This window comes from Cottoperca gobio, chromosome 13 (genome assembly GCF_900634415.1).
Source record: "Cottoperca gobio chromosome 13, fCotGob3.1, whole genome shotgun sequence".
In the NCBI taxonomy this organism is placed as follows: domain Eukaryota; kingdom Metazoa; phylum Chordata; class Actinopteri; order Perciformes; family Bovichtidae; genus Cottoperca; species Cottoperca gobio.
This window is the reverse complement of record NC_041367.1, coordinates 14,745,145-14,766,150: the sequence shown is the minus strand read 5'-3', so window position 1 is coordinate 14,766,150 and position 21,006 is coordinate 14,745,145. Positions and strand designations below refer to the sequence as shown.

General features: G+C 39.0%; 3 protein-coding genes across 7 annotated transcripts in view; 2 read left to right on the top strand and 1 right to left on the bottom strand.

The window, feature by feature from the left end:
* Positions 1 to 4,758, top strand: part of pitpnm3 (PITPNM family member 3) — an 80,466-nt gene extending 75,708 nt beyond the window's left edge. For both annotated transcript variants that reach the window (XM_029446313.1, XM_029446312.1), the window contains exons 19-20: positions 22 to 419; positions 1,882 to 4,758. In XM_029446313.1, the coding sequence (XP_029302173.1) occupies positions 22 to 342 (321 nt within the window). In that variant the 3' untranslated portion in view covers positions 343 to 419; positions 1,882 to 4,758. The remainder of the gene's footprint in view (positions 1 to 21; positions 420 to 1,881) is intronic.
* Positions 356 to 16,843, top strand: LOC115017813 (multidrug and toxin extrusion protein 1-like). Its single transcript, XM_029446509.1, has 18 exons — positions 356 to 419; positions 12,390 to 12,559; positions 12,860 to 12,961; positions 13,222 to 13,290; positions 13,392 to 13,540; positions 14,010 to 14,051; positions 14,164 to 14,209; positions 14,327 to 14,424; positions 14,519 to 14,616; positions 14,720 to 14,833; positions 14,987 to 15,054; positions 15,177 to 15,285; positions 15,393 to 15,468; positions 15,571 to 15,640; positions 15,729 to 15,861; positions 15,996 to 16,090; positions 16,256 to 16,342; positions 16,526 to 16,843. Exons 1-18 carry the CDS (start codon positions 356 to 358, stop codon positions 16,814 to 16,816), a joined length of 1,881 nt encoding a protein of 626 aa, XP_029302369.1. The 3' UTR covers positions 16,817 to 16,843.
* Positions 16,844 to 16,967: 124 nt separating this feature from the next.
* The window catches only part of slc47a3 (solute carrier family 47 member 3), an 11,014-nt gene continuing 6,975 nt past the window's right edge, over positions 16,968 to 21,006 (bottom strand). For 2 of the 4 annotated variants that reach the window (XM_029447138.1, XM_029447141.1), the window contains exons 9-17: positions 20,522 to 20,635; positions 20,368 to 20,435; positions 20,149 to 20,257; positions 19,812 to 19,887; positions 18,976 to 19,045; positions 18,734 to 18,867; positions 18,482 to 18,576; positions 18,352 to 18,394; positions 17,602 to 17,698 (exon numbers count right to left, since the gene is read on the bottom strand). In XM_029447138.1, coding sequence (XP_029302998.1) covers positions 18,483 to 18,576; positions 18,734 to 18,867; positions 18,976 to 19,045; positions 19,812 to 19,887; positions 20,149 to 20,257; positions 20,368 to 20,435; positions 20,522 to 20,635 — 665 coding nt within the window. In that variant the 3' untranslated portion in view covers positions 17,602 to 17,698; positions 18,352 to 18,394; position 18,482. Of the gene's footprint in view, positions 17,699 to 18,351; positions 18,395 to 18,481; positions 18,579 to 18,733; positions 18,868 to 18,975; positions 19,046 to 19,811; positions 19,888 to 20,148; positions 20,258 to 20,367; positions 20,436 to 20,521; positions 20,636 to 21,006 lie in introns of all 4 variants that reach the window. The other 2 variants (XM_029447142.1, XM_029447139.1) reach the window with 2 other exon arrangements.

Here is a 21,006-nt window from a genome sequence, read left to right as displayed (position 1 = left end):
TTCTCTGTGTGGTGTATGTAGTTCCTGAGCGAGGGCTATGCAGCGCACCTCTCCACCCTTCAGTTTGGGCACAGAGCCAGACCCAAGAAATCCTCTTCAGTTCGTATGGTCCTAAGGAAGGGCTCATTTGGTCTGTCAGCGAAGCCGGACTTCCTCTGTAAGCGCACCCACCTGCGCAGGACCATGTCGGTGCAACAGCCCGACCCGCCGTGTACACCAAACCCCAAGCCTGAGCGAGCTCAGAGCCAGCCGGAGTCAGATAAGGACCACGGGGGAGGAGGAGGAGGTGGTCTAGGCCCATGGGGACGGCCCTCCATGCATCGTGGAGACACCACTCCCTGACGTCAAAAAAGAAATGGAAGGATTGCAGGAGGATAGACGAGGAGGAGAACAAAGAGGTCTTGGTGTCCAGGGCCAAGGTAAGATTTAAGGAATAATTCAACTTGTGTCTTATTGTAGTTTTAGCCACCATTCTTGTCTGTGCACTCCCGCAGCATAAACAGAGGCAGTCAGACGATCATGTACAAGCCTCAGGCTCAGAAAACAAAAATGAACAGAAAAAATGTTGCTCAAAATGTTTACAGAAAAGACCTCGCATACTTGCTGTAGTTGTGTGCTGTAGTTGTGTTTTCTTATATATAAGGAATTATTGCTGACATTTCAGGTTTTCTTGCTTTCACTTTGAGTAGTTTAGATAAAAAGTACTGTAATACTGAAATGTTGCTTGTTTGCAACCTGTGTTCACTTGTTTCTTGCTCTTCTAGATTTGCACAGTAGAGTGTGTCTATCAACACGTTGCCCTTCACAAATGAGGCATTCTCGGGAGACCCGTTTTAAACTCGCAAAAGTAGCAATAAGGCCCATTATTTAGCTTTGTAAAAAAGCTATTGAGTCGTTTGCAAAATGGTGTGAAGTATATACAGCAAAACTTTTAGCAAGAATTTTAATTGCGCCTGTAAGCAATTCATTTTAACGTTCTCAGACAGAGTATTGCACTAACTGTTGGGGGACTTGAATATTGGGGGAAGTAGTAGACAGATTAAAAGAAAAATGGTCAAATTTGAAGCAGTAGATGCTGAGATATCCTGACTATTAGTCCTTAGTTTAGATCAAACTCCAAAAACACAAGGCTGAGTAGTACTGTACGTTCAGCCAACGATCAGACGTTAGTTAAGAGCATCAACATGGTAAATTCAGAATCCGCCTGCAACACTAGTGAAGTCGTGTTTGATTATTTTCCACTAATAGAATAACAATGTTGAATAATGCAGCATTTCACCTTGTACTTCACCGTGTTGTCTGTTAAGCCTTTAAGAGCTCGAAGCTCTGCAAAGCTTTGCTGGAAACACAGATTGATTTTGCTCACTACTGTTGAGTTCCGACAAAGTCAATAAACGCCCACCTTGATTGGATAATGTTCTTCTTGATGTACCTGATACATTAATCTTTACACTTTTAGCAACAAAGGCTTTTTGATTTTTTAATGTGAAGACTAAGAGCGCAAAAGAAAAAAGGAAAACAGAAATGAATAATGAAAGAAGCAAATCAAGAAAGTAACAAAACAATTAGCCATCTTTCTGGCAACCTGAGTAAGATGCTATTATTAGCTGCAGCTCTCTAGGAGGACTGACTGCAAATGTGCTCATGATTATGATAATGCAAATACTGATGAACTACAACTGCAATGTCCTCCCATGCTTGAAATTCACTAATTTTTAGATTTGGAAATACTGCAATTATGGAGATTAAAGCTGTGTCACTGTGAGAGCCTGTCGGAACAAATATGCTGATGACGATAAAGAACACACAAACGCTAATCAATGTGTTAACTTTTCATTGAATATGAGGGATTTCACTAATGTTTCCTCTCTCATTTGACAGTGTGTCTTCTGCCTACTGTACATGTACATTGGATCCTCTGCTGGTATCCCTCAGCTTTACCTCCTGCTTGGCCCTCTCCACTTGTCCGGCCCTTTTTCCTGACCTGCTCGGTGGATTATGTCACTTAGTGTTTGTGCCTGAAATTTTATGCAGCTGCCGGGGGACGGCAATGATTTTTCGCGAATGTCCGCGTCGAGCTAAAATTGTGTCTAATTGTAAAATCACAAGAACGTACTTCAGAGAGTAGATATACACACACACACACACACACACAGAGAGACACACACACACACACACACACACACACACACACACACACACACACACACACACACACACACACACAGAGACACACACATGCATCAGAGGATGAAAGCGGTGGTGACTTTGAACCCGTGGAGACTTTGCAGCAGATTACCGGACACTTACAGACCGCTGTGCTGACAGGGGAGTCATGTTGACTGACTCCAGTCCTGCAGTGATGTAAATACTCAACACACGTCACCCCCGTGTGGGCCTCTGGACACAGAAGGACTCTGACATTTAGGTTCAAGCTGTGCACGAGCTCCTCAATCTGGAGCCCCAATGAGCCGACTTCTGCCTCCATGTCTCCCCCACTGTTAGATTTCTCCCTCGCGTTGTGGCTGGCAGAACAGGCCTTTCGACAGCCGCCAAAGCACGGCTCGGCCCCTGAGGTCGCATTTGCACTATCGAAGTGGTTATCAATTTAGCTGCGGTACTCGCTTCAGAAACAAAGAGTTGTATTTGTATATTAACGTATTTGTTTTCCCTGCAGATGTGCACTGTTGGTTACTGTAACTAGTGGAAGATTAAACATAATTGTTTGTTGGAAAGTGTTGGTTTGACCAAAACATGTTTACAGATTGATAGACACAGATGTAAAAAGTGATCAGAACTTGTTAATGACAGTGTAATTATCATCATTGGCAACATTAGTTTAGTTGCTTTGTAGTTGCAGTAGCTTCCGGGATGTTGTGCAATACGCCCGTTGAAATTCCACCAGGATGCCCTTTCATCCCATTTACTACAGCTGCAGTGGAACCAATAGATGTGAATAGGTTTGTGATGAAACCAGATGCTGTCTCGTGCACTCTGGGGTTTAATTGAGTCTTACTATGGTCATGTTAAAAACTCTGTGCGAGTCAAACATATTTTTCTATGAGGAAATACTGTAAATAGAAATATTTTCAATGTATGTTTTTGAACCTTTGTTTTTGTTTTGACTTGTTGAATGGTTCAGTTTTGCCTTAAATTGTATTTGATGTTATGTAGAGATACAAAATGATTTTAATTTGTTTGACCAAAGTATTAAGTTTTATATGTGTGTGTGTGTGTGTGTGTGTGTGTGTGTGTGTGTGTGTGTGTGTGTGTGTGTGTGTGTGTGTGTGTGTGTGTTTGTGTGTGTTTGTGTGTGTGTGTGTGTGTGTGTGTGTATTTGTTGTAGAGTTGTATGTACTGTGAACATGAACACAGCTATGACACGTGCAGAGGAATCTGAGGATGCAGGGAGGCCAGTGTTAACATACCTGCTTGTTCTTTTCAGGATTGAGCATTTTCTAGGTTTGGATTGAAGCAGTGTGTGAGAGGATCACTTAGTCAAGGTTTTTATACCTGCTATGAAACAAAAAAGGCTAATGTGTTCTTACGGTGTGGAACATGCCAGGCAGGAGGGAGCTCTCTTGTCTCTTGCTTTCCCCGCCTGTACACCACAGGTGGTCCAGTAATGAGCTGTATGATTACCACTAAGTGCGTATGACTCTCTGTAGTGACGCCCCTGTAATATCAGTGCACTCATTAGCATTACTTGGTAATTGTATAATATTATAGAAACAATACTGAACTTCCATTTTGTTTTGCATTTAGATTGTTAATACTGAAACATTGTTAACCAAGCGACAACATTATCATTTCCATCAATGTATACACAATAATCAAAGTGACTTCATAAATCTGTAGAACACACGGTGATATTGTCCTGCCATGATGATACACTGGAAGAGTGTAATATTAATGCTGGGCAGCATTTTAGTACAACAATTTGTTAGCAAATGGCAAATGATGATCTAATGGTTAAATGGTGATTGTTCTATGCATGTTAATTATTTGATATTGTTCAGTAATTGTTATCAATTGTCATCTTTGGTACTCTTAACTAATAATAGAGTAGTGTTTTGTAAATAAGGGGTGAATAATAATTCATGGACATAAATCCAACCACCACATGTTGAGAAAAATGCAAAACATTACTTGAATGACACATAGCAGGATTTTTAATGAATTAATAAGGCAGGGCGTTGTTAATAAAGTGAAGTTACCTCTTACTTATACCTCACACGTTCACTCATTCAGTGGGATTATTGGAAATCATATAACTTCCAGTTTTATCTTGATACTAAAAGCAAAGAATCCCAATATCACAAAAAAAATAAAAATACCAGGATATATTATACAATGTAAAAATATTGTATGTGTTGAGAGATTTAAGTGTTACACAATTGTTGTCTTCAAATTAATATAATTAACCTCTAAGTACTAATTAATGTTGTCAACTGATTAGTATTCACCAAATCATGACTTAACTATTGGGTTTTGACATAATTTGCCATTTATTAACTATTCTTATGACTTATAAAGTAAGCTTAAGTTCACTAACCTGGTGTGACAGATTTGTATTCACATTTTTGGTCTTATAAATATTTGACATTGGCCTTTTCACTAATAAGGACAAAAACCTGCTACAAAGTGTATTGTTTTGTACAGATCTCCTGTGATGATGAACATGTTATTGTGTTTATTGGACTTAGTCCAGTCTTTCATTATTGCATAAATAAAGATATTTCACAGTTGAAGAATGTTGTTTCGCTCCAGGAGTGTGTGTTATTATTCCTTCCACATGTTCCTCGTCCTCGGAGATGGAAGCTGAATCACCTGCGATAAGCTTTATTTTGCTTCAAGGTCAGAGTCTTACTGTGGGTGCACCACACTTGACTGCAATATTTTCTTATTTGGACTTAGTAAGTGTTTAGCTATGGGGGTTGTAAAGTCAAACGTATAAACTAAACTAGAAACGTTCTTTTTTTTCACCTTTCGCTAAACTATCTGACTGAATCAGCCGGTTTGATTAAGCACTGATTACAGACATTAGAGGGTTGGCTTTTACACTGACCTCTTTCTGCCTCACTATCATCAGAGCAGCACTTCCGCTTAACTATTAAAGGGCTACAAACCTCTGCTGATTGCTAGAAATACATTTCACTGCCTAGTGTTGATGGAAGGAGCCAATGATTTCAAGAGAGCACAAATCTAGATTGCTTTAATATTGAGTTCATTCTTGACCTAGGTATAATGTTAAACCATGTTTGCAAAATTAGATTAGCATGTTAGCAAGCTATCATTGCATATTAGCACTAAACATAATGTATAGCTGAGGTCATTAGTTTTGCAGGTATAATGTCAGAAACCAAAGTACTGAACAAATTACATTTTTGACCGCTAAACCCATTCATGCTATAGCCTGATGCAATAAACTAGCCCACTAATTGTATAACAACAAGCTTTAGCTGTTAAATGTAATGTATAATGACGTTTTCAAATGGTTGAGTTGACGTAGATCAATTTGTAAAAAAGATAAGTGCCAGACGCATGTTGATTATTCTACTGTTTCCCCCCACAAATATGTCCTTTATGTAACAGTTCACTTAACATATGAGCCATTATTTATCAAATTGATGAATTGCCTTGATTACAGTGAAGGTGACAAGGACAATGACCTATATCTAGGATCTGTATAAAGAGTTGTATTCCTAACCCAGGCATCTGGTATAATGAGCTGGAGATGTGATTCTCCGAGCCACATTTAAACATCATTAGTAACATATTGTCTGGGAAAACAGGCAAAGAAATTGCTCCCATGTGAGAGGAAGGACTGCTGGTTTCTTATACTGCAGGCTTCATGTTTCACATTAATGGTTGAAGTTGTACAGTGAAAGCATGGATTTAAGTGATTAAAACTTAGCAACCGTTTCTGGCTCACAGTCCCTGTCCCAGAAGAAATCAGTGTTAAAAATGCACCCTCTTTTTTTTCTCTACTAGTTATTTGTTTTTCCCCATGTTTGGGTGAATCATTATCTTGAATCAAGGTCATTTTCCTTTGAGAATCTTTAGTAAGCGTGTACTGCCGCTAGTTCACCAACTATGCGCTGAAAGAGTGTGCTCTTTATTTGTCGATGAGTCGACGGCCTTCATGGGATTTTCAACTCTTTATCAAGTGTTGACAGCAAAGGCACAAAAAAAGCTCTCGCACTCAACAAAACTGTGAGGTTTAAGGTCTTACAACGTTGAGAGCATATTGCATCGTCTTTGTCACAAGATGGAGTCTGAGATTTAAGAAGTTCTAATAAAGTGATCAGGAAAAAAAAATGACAACTGGTCAAATTTGAACTTGTTGATGAAGAACATGTGACATGATTGAGAGCTCCAGATGAGTTACTAAATGGACCTTGTGTTTCATGGTTTTCTCAACAGTATTATTATTATTATTTTATTTTATTGAGTTTTTGGATCACTGCAAATAACTATAATGCTCATCCCAATACCAATTGTGATATTGATCCAACCAGGCATTTAATCTACATGAAGTATACGTGAGGTGTAACAGATGTTATAATGGTATTAGGGAAGAAACTGTATTTAATGTGTGATCTGGCTGACACCTTCACTATAGTTTAAAAATGAAATGCATTCCCACCTTTATTGAAACAGAATCCGAGCTACACATTGTGTGTGGAACAGAGATGTGAGCTCTGAATAGACCCACTTATCGACTACACACAGCCTACATACAGTACATACAGTACATATACTTACGCTCATACACTCTTCCATCTGTATGTCAGTGCATACACAATAATGCACAATACATACGTACAGTCTGTTGTATCTATTCTGCTGTTTTTATTCCGAATCTCTTGTAGCAATTTGTTTGTTTGTTGTTTTGTGTCTCATAGACACACTCTGCTTATCTGTATTGTCCCTGTTAAGTAAACTGTATGTGAATTAATAAAGTCAGTGTCTAGTACTAAACCCAGGAATTTGACTAATGCATCCCTAATTGCCATACTTTTACAACGCTTCTGGATATCTGAGGCTTTTTTTACTCTGAATTTCGTTAAACATTAATGGACCTGACTTGTAAATCCATGTATGCTGTTGTTGCAGGGTTTGTGTCTTTGTAAGTAGATGCTGCTGCAGGGCAAAGTATGGCAGTATACTGTCTTACTTTAGGATATCCTGAGGAACACGATAAACACTTTTCTCATAAGATATGCCGCAATAGATAAAGTGCCCTCTATTTAACATAACACCTGTGGATCTGGAATACTGTTCAAAGAGTGCAATGTAAGGCTCGCATAAGAACCAAACCATCATCCTTTCGTACCTGAGTTCATTCAGTTTATGCTCTGCAAAACAAAACAAGTCAGTTACCTAGCAGCAACTTAACACTTGCCATGACCTCCAGCTCTGCTTGGAAGCAGCAGCACTGAATCACAGTCTTATTGTTATTCCAAAACAGCAGACTGGGGTTTAATTTGTCCTGTGATCTGGCAGATCATATGTGGATGCCAGGGCAGTGATGAGGAATGCATTAAAATAGGAATAGATCAGCTGTCCAGAGCAGCCTCTGAGGCAGAGGCAGAGAGAGACAAAGAGATAGAAAGAGAGATATTTCTTGGAGCCAAGTCGCCTGGTTTCTACTGCAGGAAAAGCCTCAGGTGGTGTAAATAACACTGCACACATTCTTAACCAAAGCACATTCCTGAGGTCAGCAAGGCAGAGATGAAAATGTCTACTGTTTTGGTCAAGTCTGGTTTAGTGTTACATCTTAATACATTGAAATCATTTTACATTCTGTGGGTTTGAATTGATTTTATTGTGAAATAGCTTTAAGTAGTCGCTACAGCTTCATATTTCTCACAATATTGATTATGAGACTTATCATTTGACCTTAGTTGTCTGCAGCCGTGGTCACACTGCACTAAATTGTTTAGTTGTTTGGTGAAAGTCTAGGAAATGACCAGAGGGATGCACTGCAGCAAGATTAAACACTATTGTGGAGGGAGGGCACAGCACTGGCTTGAAGCCTGCTCTCTTGGATGCGTTAAAAAAATATCCTGTTATACCAGAGTACAACACATCCCTCTGAATTCAGTTTGGTTAAGAAGATTTTATTAAGATTTTGGAAATAGCAATACATTTGCCTTAGAATATTTTCAGGGGGCTGAGGTCGGTGGGATGGGCAATCTGTAGATTGCATTTGAGAAAGCAATTATCTAAAATGCCCCCAGGAGGAGAAGGTCAGATGCAGGAGCAACATAGCACGGCTCACTGTGGCATCAGATGTGACAGGCTGTGTCCCCTTCACATTTTTCACTGCCACCCTTAACCAGAGTCATCAATATTTAACTGCTCGTAATGGTCTGACTGCTCAGGTAAGGGATGAGCCTTTTGTGCTTCTTGTGTTTGGGAAGTTGTATGTACAATGACACCATGGAAACAGAAGCTAAACAAGTATTTGTTGTGTCTGTACCTGCAAGCGAGATGTCTCACAATTCTTAAACAGAGGATTCAGGTTTGTTTTATTTCATGTGTTTTTCTCTACTTGATATTTCATTTCAAATCCAAGAATGTAGATGCAACCAGTGTCACTAATGTCAGATCTATTGTATTTGCATTGTGAAAGATAAAATGGAAGTGAATAATTAAAGGAGAACCAAATGAATAAACAGTGTGTGCCTCCTCAGAGGTATGATTTATTCAAATATGTATCATCAGTGGAATAAATTGGTGAACAAAGATTTGGCTCCTGATCCTTTTATCCTCCTGGAAACCACGGGCAGTGTAGCTGTGCACAGTTTTTCAGTTAAAACATCTTTTTAGGAATAAACAGGATTAAAATGAGATGCTGTATTTCAAGTAATGTTCAGCCAAGATAAACTCATAAAGAGATTAATTTTTAACTTTAAAAGGAGCTGGTTGAGTTTATAAAGCATGTTTTGTTTTGGACTGTATAACTTTGGTTAGTGATACGGAGCTGGAGTTCATGCTGCATCATAAAAGAAAAAAAAAGAGTGTGAAAATGGTTCTTGTGGATATATGTTTTTATCGTATTCTTATGATTTTATTCCTCATTCCAGCGTGCATCAGTGTGTTGTATAAGCTACTGGGTGGATCTATCTGTCTGTGTTCTGTGGTTTCCTCTCCTTGTTAGTGTCACAGATGGATTTGTATAGCTACACAGGGGATGTCTGCACAATGTCACTGAGCAGAGACACAGTCTTTTGAAGTTGACATGGAGAGCTGAATATAAAGATCAAAGTGTCAATGAGACCCTGCAATTTCAAATACATGTTGTGATGTATCTTTTTCAGATTTTCAATCTGAATCTGATCTGGAAAATATTTGTTGTGACTATTTATTACTTGTTAAACAGATAGTGAGGGGCTGATACAATGAGATAGTAACATGCCCAGTTTGTGCATATTTATCATACAGTTGACCAACTGCTGTTTTCCCCTGAAAGAACAAACCACAAATCAGGCATAGAAATGGGTCACAGCGTAACACCGGCATGGTTGAAAATTGCTTCTCTCACAAAGCAGCCACAACGGAATTACCTTGACCTCCTTAAAGGTGCCCCATGAAGTTGTTTTTTTTTGTAAAAAAATACAATTCATGCAATCTTTCTGGGCTTTACAGCCACCTGTAGATCAGTGGAATAGCGTGCAACTATTGGCAGGATTGTCACTGTGTCTTAATTCCATATTACATACTGATTCTAAGCATGTTTTGAGTAAATAGTGTGGGACAAAAGAAAGTAAGCTCAAAGCAGACATTATACATACTAAATATGGTCACTTTTTTTGTTTGGTGTTGATGCACATTATTCTCCCATAATGCAATGCACAAAAGAACATCTAATAAATTGTGGGTGATGGTAAAACATCTTGGAAAACAAGAAGTAAGTTTTTTGATTTCTCTCCACAGATACTAATATATTTACACCAGAAAAACATCAAAATACTAATTTTTCAATGCATTACTTCTTTAAACTAATTCAAGTATTTTTTCGTATGTGTTTAATTCATTCTGTTTATAATGGCTGTGGTTACAACATTAGAGATCTTTCGGGCCAAAATGATAACTATTTGATGTACATACCAACATAAACATCTATCAGGAATAATGTTTGGAGCTAGTTTATGCTGAGTAGACTCTAATTTACATACTTTCTGACACACAAATCCCACAGAGCATCAGTGAACAATAGATTATAGGAAGATGAAAATGAACAATGCCTCATTCAACAAGTAGTGAAAAAGTATACGTGATAAAAAGTCTGGACGGGCAGAGAGGATTGAGAGAGGGGAAAGAAGGGCGAAGGGATACAGACGAGAGGCAGGGACACAGTGAGGCTGAGAGAAGGAAGCAGAGATATGAGGTGCCATCCGACGGACTTAGAAAACACAAAGAGCAGTGTCACGGAAAATAGCAAGTGACAGATACAAATCACTGCCGCTGCAGCACATAGTATCTGTCGTGGCAACAGCCTGATTGATTTAGCCAACGTAAGGTCCAGAGGGCTGTCTGTTGTCACACTAAGGGGAGCTTTTCTGAGACTGAAAGCCTTGAAGACGACATGCAGGGGGAACAGAAATGTCTAATTTTGCTTGTTAGCAGAGATGCATTTACTCACCTTCTCCATTGAATGCATTGTGTGCCTGGTCTTTTTATTTTTTTTAACCTTTGTACATTATTAGCAACTTCTTCAGGTAAAAAATGTTGATGATTTGTATCTACTGTCTGCTCAGATTCCCTGTCAGGCGTTTGGAGCATAGTGTTACCAGCTGACAAAGACAACATATGATTCTGGGGTCATCAAGATAGTGCTCCCTGTCTAGCAAAAACAAATCTGTTTGTTTTTAAAATGTTTAAGTAGTAAAAGAAGAATAGAATGAACTGTCCATAAAACACACAATATTATTATACCCTTATTGTGCATAAAACCCTCGTTTTAGAGCATTATATTTTTGCATGATGTGTTTTTTTGCTGTAAAGCATTAAGGAACATGTTTCTACTCGCATGCTGCCGCAGCGTTGGCTGAGCCTATGCTAAGCATCTTCTGAGTGAAGTGCGAGGAGAAACACTGCACAGTTTTCACTCTATAATGAGGCTAGAACTCCCATTCATACGTAGGAGAATGTGAAATTTGCACACGGAATATAAAAACAATCTTTCCAGCTGTGAAATGTCACTCCTTACAATGGATTTCATGATTCACGTTTGTTGTTTTTTCTAGGAAACCTATTGCACCATTTTGCCCAAGACATACAGGTTGGTTAGAAATGCGGAGCTTATAGTGTCATTAGTTTCACCAATGTTGCTTTTAACAAGTTGAATAGAAGGGCTCAGAGATGAAAGACGTTCCAATGTGATGCAAGAACACATTCTCTGTCTCTACGTGTAACACTGTACCCCGAGAGGAAGGCTTCTTCCTTATTTAGGATTTACAATGAGAGTGTGAATGGAAATCATGGATTCACCACAGAGACACATCATTTCCTCTCTTTCTAGAAGGACAGCTGAATTTACCAAAAACATAATCCTCAACAGTTTAGTGAATATTTGGTGCACAGTAGATCATTTTTGAGGCAGCTCTTTTGGAAAGCCTGACTTTAAATCTATCAAGTCTGAGTGTGTAATCTTATTTCTACACAGATGTTTTGAGGCACCTCGAGTCTGCCTTAAGTCCAAATACGTTTTCTATGAGCCAGGAATCTCACTTGCATGGATACATGCTATCACTGTGCCACAGATGGCTAGTTAAATGTGTTTTCTGCCTGATGGCATCCGAGGGTTGCATCTCATTTTAGATGTCGCCAGAGCACTGAATGGTTAACCATCACTGCGCTCCAGCAGGATGCAGAACCATATGACATGTTAATGTTTGATATCCCCAAACACTTTAATGCCCATGTCTACCTGAATTGATGGAGACGGATTGAACTGATTTCAGTTCTTGAAAGGAAACCTGTGACAGTCATTAATATGTAAGAGATGTTCATGAATAATCAGGACTTCACACCTTCTGTCTGTTCACATATCATATCTGACAGTGCAGAGGTAGAATAAAGGCAGGCTACGGTTAATTGATATGCTTCCCAACAGTGCATCTGTGGCCATAATCATTCACTCAAAATTAAATTTGAACTGCATTTGAATTTTTAATGTAATTGTAATGTGCATCTCTGGATTCCACCTAGAAAACATAGAGTTAGATAGTGACTTATAAATACCATTACTACATACTGTAGTTGTTTTAAGTCACAGTGTCTGACCTACAAATGGAATTTGGAATAACCACGAGCGACTTAATAAGTCATCTTTTAAGGTGTTATGTATTCTGTTCCTGGAGAGCACCAAATATAAGTAAATGACAGAAAGGACCACACTGCGGTGGAAGGACCTGCATTAGTATCTGGTCCTGCAGACATGGAGGGGTCCAGTGACAAGCTCTTCTGCTGCAGGTGGATGCGCCACCGGGTTTCCCTGGCCCACAGAGAAGAACTATACCACATCCTGAGGATGACAGGGCCTCTGGTAAGGCACTGTTTACTTACTTTTATCTTGTGTCGTGTGGATTGAGGCTGTCGTTTGTGAAAGAGTTTGATTTATACAAAGATTGCTGAGAGTGTTTGGTTTGAGATATCAGGAAAATTCCAGAAATCCAAAGCAATGCTTGCCATGTTTCAAACAGTGGCTGCAACCTGACAAAGTGATGACAAGATGACAGCTCATTTGAGCCATGCTAATTATCTGCAACGTGTTTACTATAATGTACAATGTATCATCTGTGAACTGGTAGCTGTATAAACTGCACCTTTGTGTTGGTTTTTCTAGCTGCTCTCTCGAATCCTCCATTACATGCTGCCGTTTGTGGTTACAATGTTCTGTGGGCGTCTGGGAAATGAAGTGATGGCTGGCTACGGATTAGCTTCTGCTGTGAGTGGTCATCTGTATGTTCCACACATGTGTGGAAGCGAGCATGAGAGAAATGACAAGTGGAAATGTGTCATTTCAAGGGAGAAAATTCAATATTAAAACTTCAAACTCACCTTCCCAAAATAGCTTTTACAATTGTCTCACAATATATTGAATCAATAAGTAGTATTTTTACTCGTATTAGTCATAGAAATATTGATTACTTAAGAGTCATCCAGTGTACGTCAGACTCATTCAAATATGCTTCATATTGATTTCAGACCATTAATGTCACCACAGCAGCAACAGGAACTGGGCTGGGACTGGCGTGTGACACTTTGGTGTCTCAGGTTTGGAAAGCCCTTTTGATATGATGATATAATACATTTAATTTATTCTCCATTCTTGTTTAATACCTCTCCACTTCTAAACTTTGAATTATGTTGTGCAGACATTTGGTGGTAAGAACCTGCAGCGGGTGGGAGTGATCCTTCAGCGGGGCATCATCATCCTGCTGTTGTTCTGTCTGCCCTGCTGGGGTCTGCTCATTAATGCCCAGCCCATCCTGTTATGTCTGGGCCAGAACCCTGAAGTGACCAGGTAACTAACAGCACCAGACATGCAGGTAAAACTCAGAGCCAGAACATGAGACCCCATCCTCTCAGTAACAAACACCATCTCTGCATTCAAATGAAATCTGGTCCCCACAGAGTAGCCTCACACCACTTCTTCAGGGTTGCTATATCTATGCTGTATAACTTCTTCTTAATATTTCTCCTGAAAGGCAAATGTTTTCTTGCAATAAATGCATTTTTCAGTGGCAGTGGAAAGAAAATGTGCTTGCAAGTATGACATTGAAAAGTGTTTATTACCTTAAACAATCCTTTCCTAGCGCCTTTGTTGCAGAGTTGACAGCGTGTGCCACATTACTGCAACGTCTCAGGATCGATTCCAGTCTTGGGACCTTTGTTGCATTTTTCAAAACCCGTTTACAGCGTACAAAATGTTTTTTAAAAAACAAAAGAAAATGATATTTTCCTTGGATCTGATTACAGGTTTTTGATTTCAGAATAGCGCAGCTGTATATTACAGCCTTTCTTCCTGCCGTACCCTGTGAGTTGTGACTTTTTTTCTCACCTATATGAGCAAATTCATTACATTTTCATTAATGTAGAGAAACCATTATCTCTCAAGAGTTTTTTTAAATCTGTTTTTGTCTTTTAGGCAATGTTTCTACATGGGCTTCAGGTGTCTTATCTGCAGAACCAGGTGCACTAATGTTCTTTTAGTTAGGAAAATCAAAACATGTTGTGTCAATTAATGTAATAACTGAGGGGAAATGTATGAGTGGTACTCACCGCATCATCTGCTGTTTGTGTACTCTAGGGTATAATACTGCCACAGATGTACGCTGCTGCCATGGCAAACATAGCCAACGTGGTGACGAACTACATCCTTCTACACTGGCTGGATCTTGGTATTAGGTAGGTGTACTCACACATTTCAGTGCACGATTTGAAATCTGTTTAACACTGTTACACACACTGATATCCGCGTGTCTGTGTGCATGTCTTACAGCGGATCTGCAGCAGCCAATACTTTGTCTCAGATTTACATCTGCGCTTTTCTGTTTGCTTACATTTGGTGGAAGAAGCTACATGTAAAAACATGGGGAGGTGAGGATTTAATATTCATGGTTACCCTATGCGTTCATGCATCACTCTGTGCAGCCTCCATCTTTTACAGACTACATAACTAAGTTTCTATCTCCCCCTGCAGGCTGGTCTGTAGAATCGCTGCAAGAGTGGGGCTCCTACATGAAACTAGCCTTTCCCAGTACATTAATGACGTGTTTTGAGTGGTGGGTTTATGAGTTTGGAGGATTCTTTGCAGGTAATCTAAATGTTTTTTATTGTTATGTTGAACCTTGAACTACCGAGTTAAACGATGAAACAAAACTATGTTATTTGAGCTCCCCCTCTCTCTAAACTCATTGATTTTTTTCTTTTTTGAGTCATGACTTTTATCTTTGTCTCTGATGATCAGGAATGCTGGGTGAAGACGAGCTGGCAGCCCAGCATGCTGTGATAATGGTGGCTTTCATTACCTACATGGTACTATCTTCAACAGCCTTCTCAGATTTAGATTCTTTTAAAAAAGTACTTTGACGAATGAAAGGAACAATGTATCCTGAATGTATTATTGTCATATGTTTGGCAAAAATTATGATCCCTAGTTCCCTCTTGGTATTCAAGCCGCCGCATGTGCCCGAGTGGGAAACGCTCTCGGTGCAGGAGACACTGCCAGGGCGATCCTCACCACCAAGGTGTCATTTGCTCTTGCAGGTCAGTTATAAACACGTTCTGTTGTTGTGGCCTATGTTCATAAACCGACATTTGATTACTTCAACATTTTCTACTGTTTGACAGATTTCACAGCCCCTCTCTTCCAGGTAGCATTGCAGTTGTTGAAGGTGTTGTGCTCGGCTCGACTAAATCAGTGATTGGCTTCATCTTCACCTCTGATGAGTGAGTCTCTACAGCGGCATTCACATTTCAATAACTTTTACATTATAGTTGTTAGAGTACAACTGTTACAATGCAAAGACACAATTTTAATGATCTTTTCAGGAGGATCATAGGTCTGGTCTCCCATGTGATGAATGCTTACTGTTTCCTTCAATTCTTTGATGGTCTTGTTGTGAGTCTACCAGCCAACAAAATAGCAATATGATACCAAAAACAAGTCATATATGTCAAATATGAAACGTTGTGTTCTCCCATTGTAGTGTGTGAGCATGGGCATCTTCTTGGGCACTGGAAAACAGAAGATACCAGCTGTGGCCAACTTCATTGGATACTACGCCATAGGACTTTCACTCAGCATTACTTTAATGTTTGTTGCAAAACTGGGAATTTTGGGTAATTATATGAAATTACTGTTTTGTCAATTTCACAGACATCCGAGACAAATAAATATCTGCATAAGAAGAGAAGGTTTGTTCATGTGAAGCCTGCTGGGCACTTATCAGACAAATGCGTGTTTTTCTCTGCAGGTTTTTGGCTGGGACTGCTCATTTGTGTCATCTTACATTCCACTTTCTACATTATTGTCATATTCAAGTTCAACTGGAAGCGAATGACAGAGGAGGTACGCTGCTGGCTAATCTGACAATCAGGATCATGCAGGGCGTCAGCTGTTTAGATATACTGGCAGAATTAGTGCTGAAACTAATCTGTTAAATCTGTTATTTGTGAAGTGTATGGTTAAGGACAAATTGGCAGTAGTTTTTTTTTTCTTTCTGCTTGTTTTCAGGCCGTGAAACGAGCTCAGAAAAAGGCACACATGACATTATTAAGCACAACGGCCAAGTCAGACGACCAGACAGCAAGTAATGGGAACGTAAGTGGTCTGTAGTTCTTAAAATAACAACCTAAATGACTTTTCATAGATTGTTTCACACAGCTATCAATTTGTTTTCTATGTTATGTGTACTATAATATATTTTAGTTCAAGAAAGCAAATATCTGACAACTCTCCTTTTTAAGTTTTACCGTAAGTAAAGGGCAATGTCTTCCTCTCAAGTCAGTGGATGGCTACATGTCTGTGAGCCCTGAGTGCCATGATGGGAACACGGAGACAGAGAGTGGACATGTGGTCCAGCAGCTGAAGGGTGGCCGTCTCTCCATAACCCAGCTGATCCTCAGGCGAGGCCTCGTTGTGTTTGTAGCAGTTGCACTTCTCGCTGTGGGAGCAAGTGTGCACTTCCTGGTGCCATTGCCAAAGACCCTGCCTTCAGAGGCCAACTTTACTCTGGACAATACAACATATACTAATCAAATTCTCTCCACTACGCTGGTCCCACTAGAAGGATAACCTTGAGGTCCTTGATCATAAAATCATTGTTTGTGCTCAACGTCATACAAACGTTGAATTTTAGACTCTCATGAACAAGTTACCTTTGACAGGAAGTGGCTAAAACAGCAGCAGATTTGATGACAATTTAAATGGTTGAATGACTATTTTGTTTTTAGATATTAATTTATTGTTTGATCATAGACAATAAAACATTTTAGTTTCCCTCTTTTTCTCTTCTGCACATGTGTCTTGTCGACTTGTAACTCAAGTGAAGAATGTTTTTACTGTCTTATCTCTTTTTACTGGCTCTTTTACTGGCTCACTCTCGCTCTCACTTCTCGGGTCCCAAATGGAAGATTCAGATTGACCTTAAGAACCCAAGATAACCACAATTCTTCTGTTTTAATGCATTAAATACAAAGGTTGTCAAACTGCCTGTAGTTTGACATATTCTCTTTGACAGTATGTGGTTGTGAGCCGAACACTGGCAGGTTCACTGGAAAATGTTGTGATTTAATGATTTTAGAGTAATATTTTGCTTTAGTAGAATAATTTATTGATAATACATCATTTCACTTTCTGTGCTCTGTCTACTTAATGCCCATCTGCACGTGTGCCTGTCTTCTGGCATCCTGCAATGCTAACATCTGCCTCATATTGATGCGTTAGGAGTTACTTCAATAAATACAATAGACTTTGCTCACAATTACGTAATCAAGTTAGTGATCAGCAGGTTCATAATGATTCCATCAGCCAGGATGAATAACATGGCAGCCAGAGCCAGGCCCCTACGCAGAACCAGAGACCTGTGAGAAAGCTGCTCCTCCTCCACTGTCTTTACTGCTGGCTCCGCCTCAGTGTCAACCGGGTCCAGGGTGTCTGTATCATCTGGTTGGGGACCTGGAAATACAAATGTGACTGTAATGTTTTCACTGCAAAATATTAAATTTCTACCTTAGAATTACAAGGTTGTATCTGAAATGTTGTCAAAAATGAGTTATTCACATTCAACTTTTGTTATGATAAGTATTAACATTCTATTGAAGTTTATTTATAGTTTTATGCATTAATAGAGAGTTGAAATTAACTTAGCTTGCTAATGTCAATTACACATCTTATTTTAACGAATGAATGTTATTATTAGTAGCTCAGTTACAATGATTTCCTTAGAGAAGACAGCAGTTACTGTATATCCAGAACTAATAAAAATATATCTAATATGTAGGAATCTTCAATTTCCGGCAAGCTAGTGGTGATCTAATAAGGGCTGAAACATTTAGGCCTGTTTGATAATCGATTAATAGTTTGGGTAATTTATTAAGCACAAATGCCAAACATCTGCCCATTGCAGCTTGTTAAATGTGACAAAAAATGTTTTTTAATATACATACAGACCTAAACGTTTCTACAATTTTAGCAATATACAACCATAAACCACCATTAAACTAGATTAATTTGAGTTTAAACTGGATCCTGAAGAAGAATTTATCATTTCCCGTGCTGAACAGGATGCATGTTTTTGCTTGCTTAAGTTGCTGCACAATGTGTCTTACTTGTGTCCGTGGACCTCCCACAAACTCCCGCTCTGATTTGAGCCTAGAAGAAAAACAAGGTATGAATGTTTGTTCACAAAGAAGTAGCCTTAGGCCATTTGCAATGGGAAGATTACCTCTGAACACTAACCTCAGTTGTCGCTTTCTTCCAGTTCATTCTCAACAGATAGAAAATCAGGAATGAGGACTGCAGAAACACACAGGTAAACAAGCCTATCCACAGACCTGAGGGAAATAAAGCACGTCATATCTTTAGCGTGTAGATGCTGTGGTGGATGTCTTACCAAAAGAAGACACTGGGTACAAAACTTAGAAATTACCAGTTAGGCAGCAATGTGGCAACAAACAGCTGAAGGCTATAACAACATGCTGTAAATCTTACCCTTGAATTCCCAACTTGGCTACAAACATCAGTGGCACGCCAACGGTAAAACCAACACCATAATATCCCAAAATGTTACAAATAGCCCCAATCCTCTGTTTGCCTGCTCCTCTTATAATGCCTCCCAAGGATGCCTAGTCACGCAAACAGAATAAAGAAGGTGGTTAGACCTGGTATGTTGCCAATGCAATAACATATGGGTTGTTATGATCTTGTTTGGACGTCATTTCAGCGATACTTACTGCTATTGCATCTAAGAGGACGAACGGAGCGTATAAACTTATAATGTCAGCAACCCTTTCCCGGATTTGTCTAAAAGAAGAGAGACAAAATGTACAGTGTGAGGGAGGTGAAATGAGAAATGTGAATAAGATTATTGTGTTAGATATAGAGCACTGGAACTTATAATATTATCCTGGTATTGTTGACTGAAGATGAATCAGTAAGTTGTCATTAAGGCGACACACAGCAAGCACAAACAAACATTTTGAGATGTTGGGCTATTTTGCTTCCATTACATCTCTTCTTTCAGACTAGTGGAAAGAAAACATCCAAAATTTGTATGTGTTTATTTTACAACAATTTGTCTATTATTTCTCCTAAATTCACCAAAAGTTCATGCGCACATTTAAAACATAACATTTCAGAAATCTTGTACTACAAAAAAATAACTGTCTTGATGTAAACAGTCAACTGAGGAAGTATCATGGTGATATATTTTAGTTATATTTTTTATTTTACATTTTACAGTACATTAAATTCCCCCCCCCCCAAAAAAAGGCGACATTTTATTTTTTAATTGACAGTATTTTCTGCTTTATGGAGTAATAAAAAGAGATGGTGTCTTACCTTAATCACAATGATGCTGAGAGTACATTTACCTCAAGTTAATATTTAAAAGAATATCTAAGCAAAGTTCACTGTTTTCTGTGTAGACAACAAATTACATAATGGTAAAGGCCAGTCATCTCTCTTGTTATACAACACCCCCCCTGTGTGTTCTTTTATTTTATTTTTTTACAAAAGTAAAGAATACAGTTGTGGCTCAAATGTATTTATTTATTTTTTGAATACTCACTCATCATATGTAAAGATGTAAGAGATATGGTTCTTCAAGCTCCCCAGAAGTACTGACAAACATATAGAGACCGACACTGTGGTGAAGAGTAACAGATTTGCATTATTCAAAATGAACTGACTACGTTTATTAATTCCTGTTAAAGCACTGACCACCAACTGTTGGCCAATAAGTGCTTGCAGTTCAAGAACCTTTTGGTCATGAGGCTTGTTCTTTAAACTCTGAACTACTCCCGCAATGATTTCTTGGTTTAAATTAGAATTATATAAGAATATTCTAGTATTATCTTAACTTTAAATACCAGATATCATGCAGCACAGAAAGTGTGTTTACTGACCTGCACAGAACACTGTCAGTTTAGCAGACAGCTTAGCCTGCTCTGTGTCTCCTGCTCCCAGTGCATTTCCAACTCTTACATTGCCTGCTATACCAAAACCCATAGGGAACTAAAAAGACACATTCCATATTAATATGCTGTTACACTGCATGTGCAAAAACATGATTCATTTCACAGAGAAACAGTTTGATGCATAGTATTTGGTAGAAGAAACATTACCATGTATGCAACATTTGCCAGTCCGTACACAACTGATTGAGCTCCAAGCTCAGTCTCACTTATTAGACCTGTTGATGACAAACAGCAGTTAGATTTCAGACTAACTTTTGTTCACACAAATGCTTTAAAACCACAGCGTGGCCCTTGACATTACCTGCCAGAAAGCCTCCAATCTCATACGACCACCACTCAACACATAGCATGACCATGCTGGGGATGGCCAAGTGGATGTATGAGCCCCAGTCCTGCAGACACTCTTTAGACCAGCCTGTGGGGTCAAATAATGAATCAATAAATCACTTAATCACTCAGTCAATTTATCAGTCAGTCAGTCTGTCCATCTACGACACTCAATTATCTTTACTTGCTACAAAGAATGTAAATAAGCTTAAATTATTCATAAAAAACATCTATGGACAGTTAAGGAAGATATAGCAAGTATAGATAAAAATGTTGATCAACTAAATAATCAGTAGGGGCTTTGGAAAGCGCAGACAAGGCACTATCTTGCAATGTTAACGAAAGTGACATTTATTTGATTTATTCTTCTCCACTCCAAAATTGAAGAGGTTCTTCCTTGGTCAATGCTACCATTTGCACCAAGTTTCATAAAAATCAGGCCAGTAGTTTTTCCGTAAT

Excerpts from the sequence above, each read along its gene's own strand:
- LOC115017813 (XM_029446509.1), top strand. The coding sequence starts at position 356 with ATGGAAGGATTGCAGGAGGATAGACGAGGAGGAGAACAAAGAGGTCTT. Across the intron at positions 13,541-14,009 it reads CAGAACCCTGAAGTGACCAG|AATAGCGCAGCTGTATATTA; the intron begins GTAACTAACAGC and ends TTTTGATTTCAG. Across the intron at positions 14,425-14,518 it reads TGGCTGGATCTTGGTATTAG|CGGATCTGCAGCAGCCAATA; the intron begins GTAGGTGTACTC and ends CATGTCTTACAG.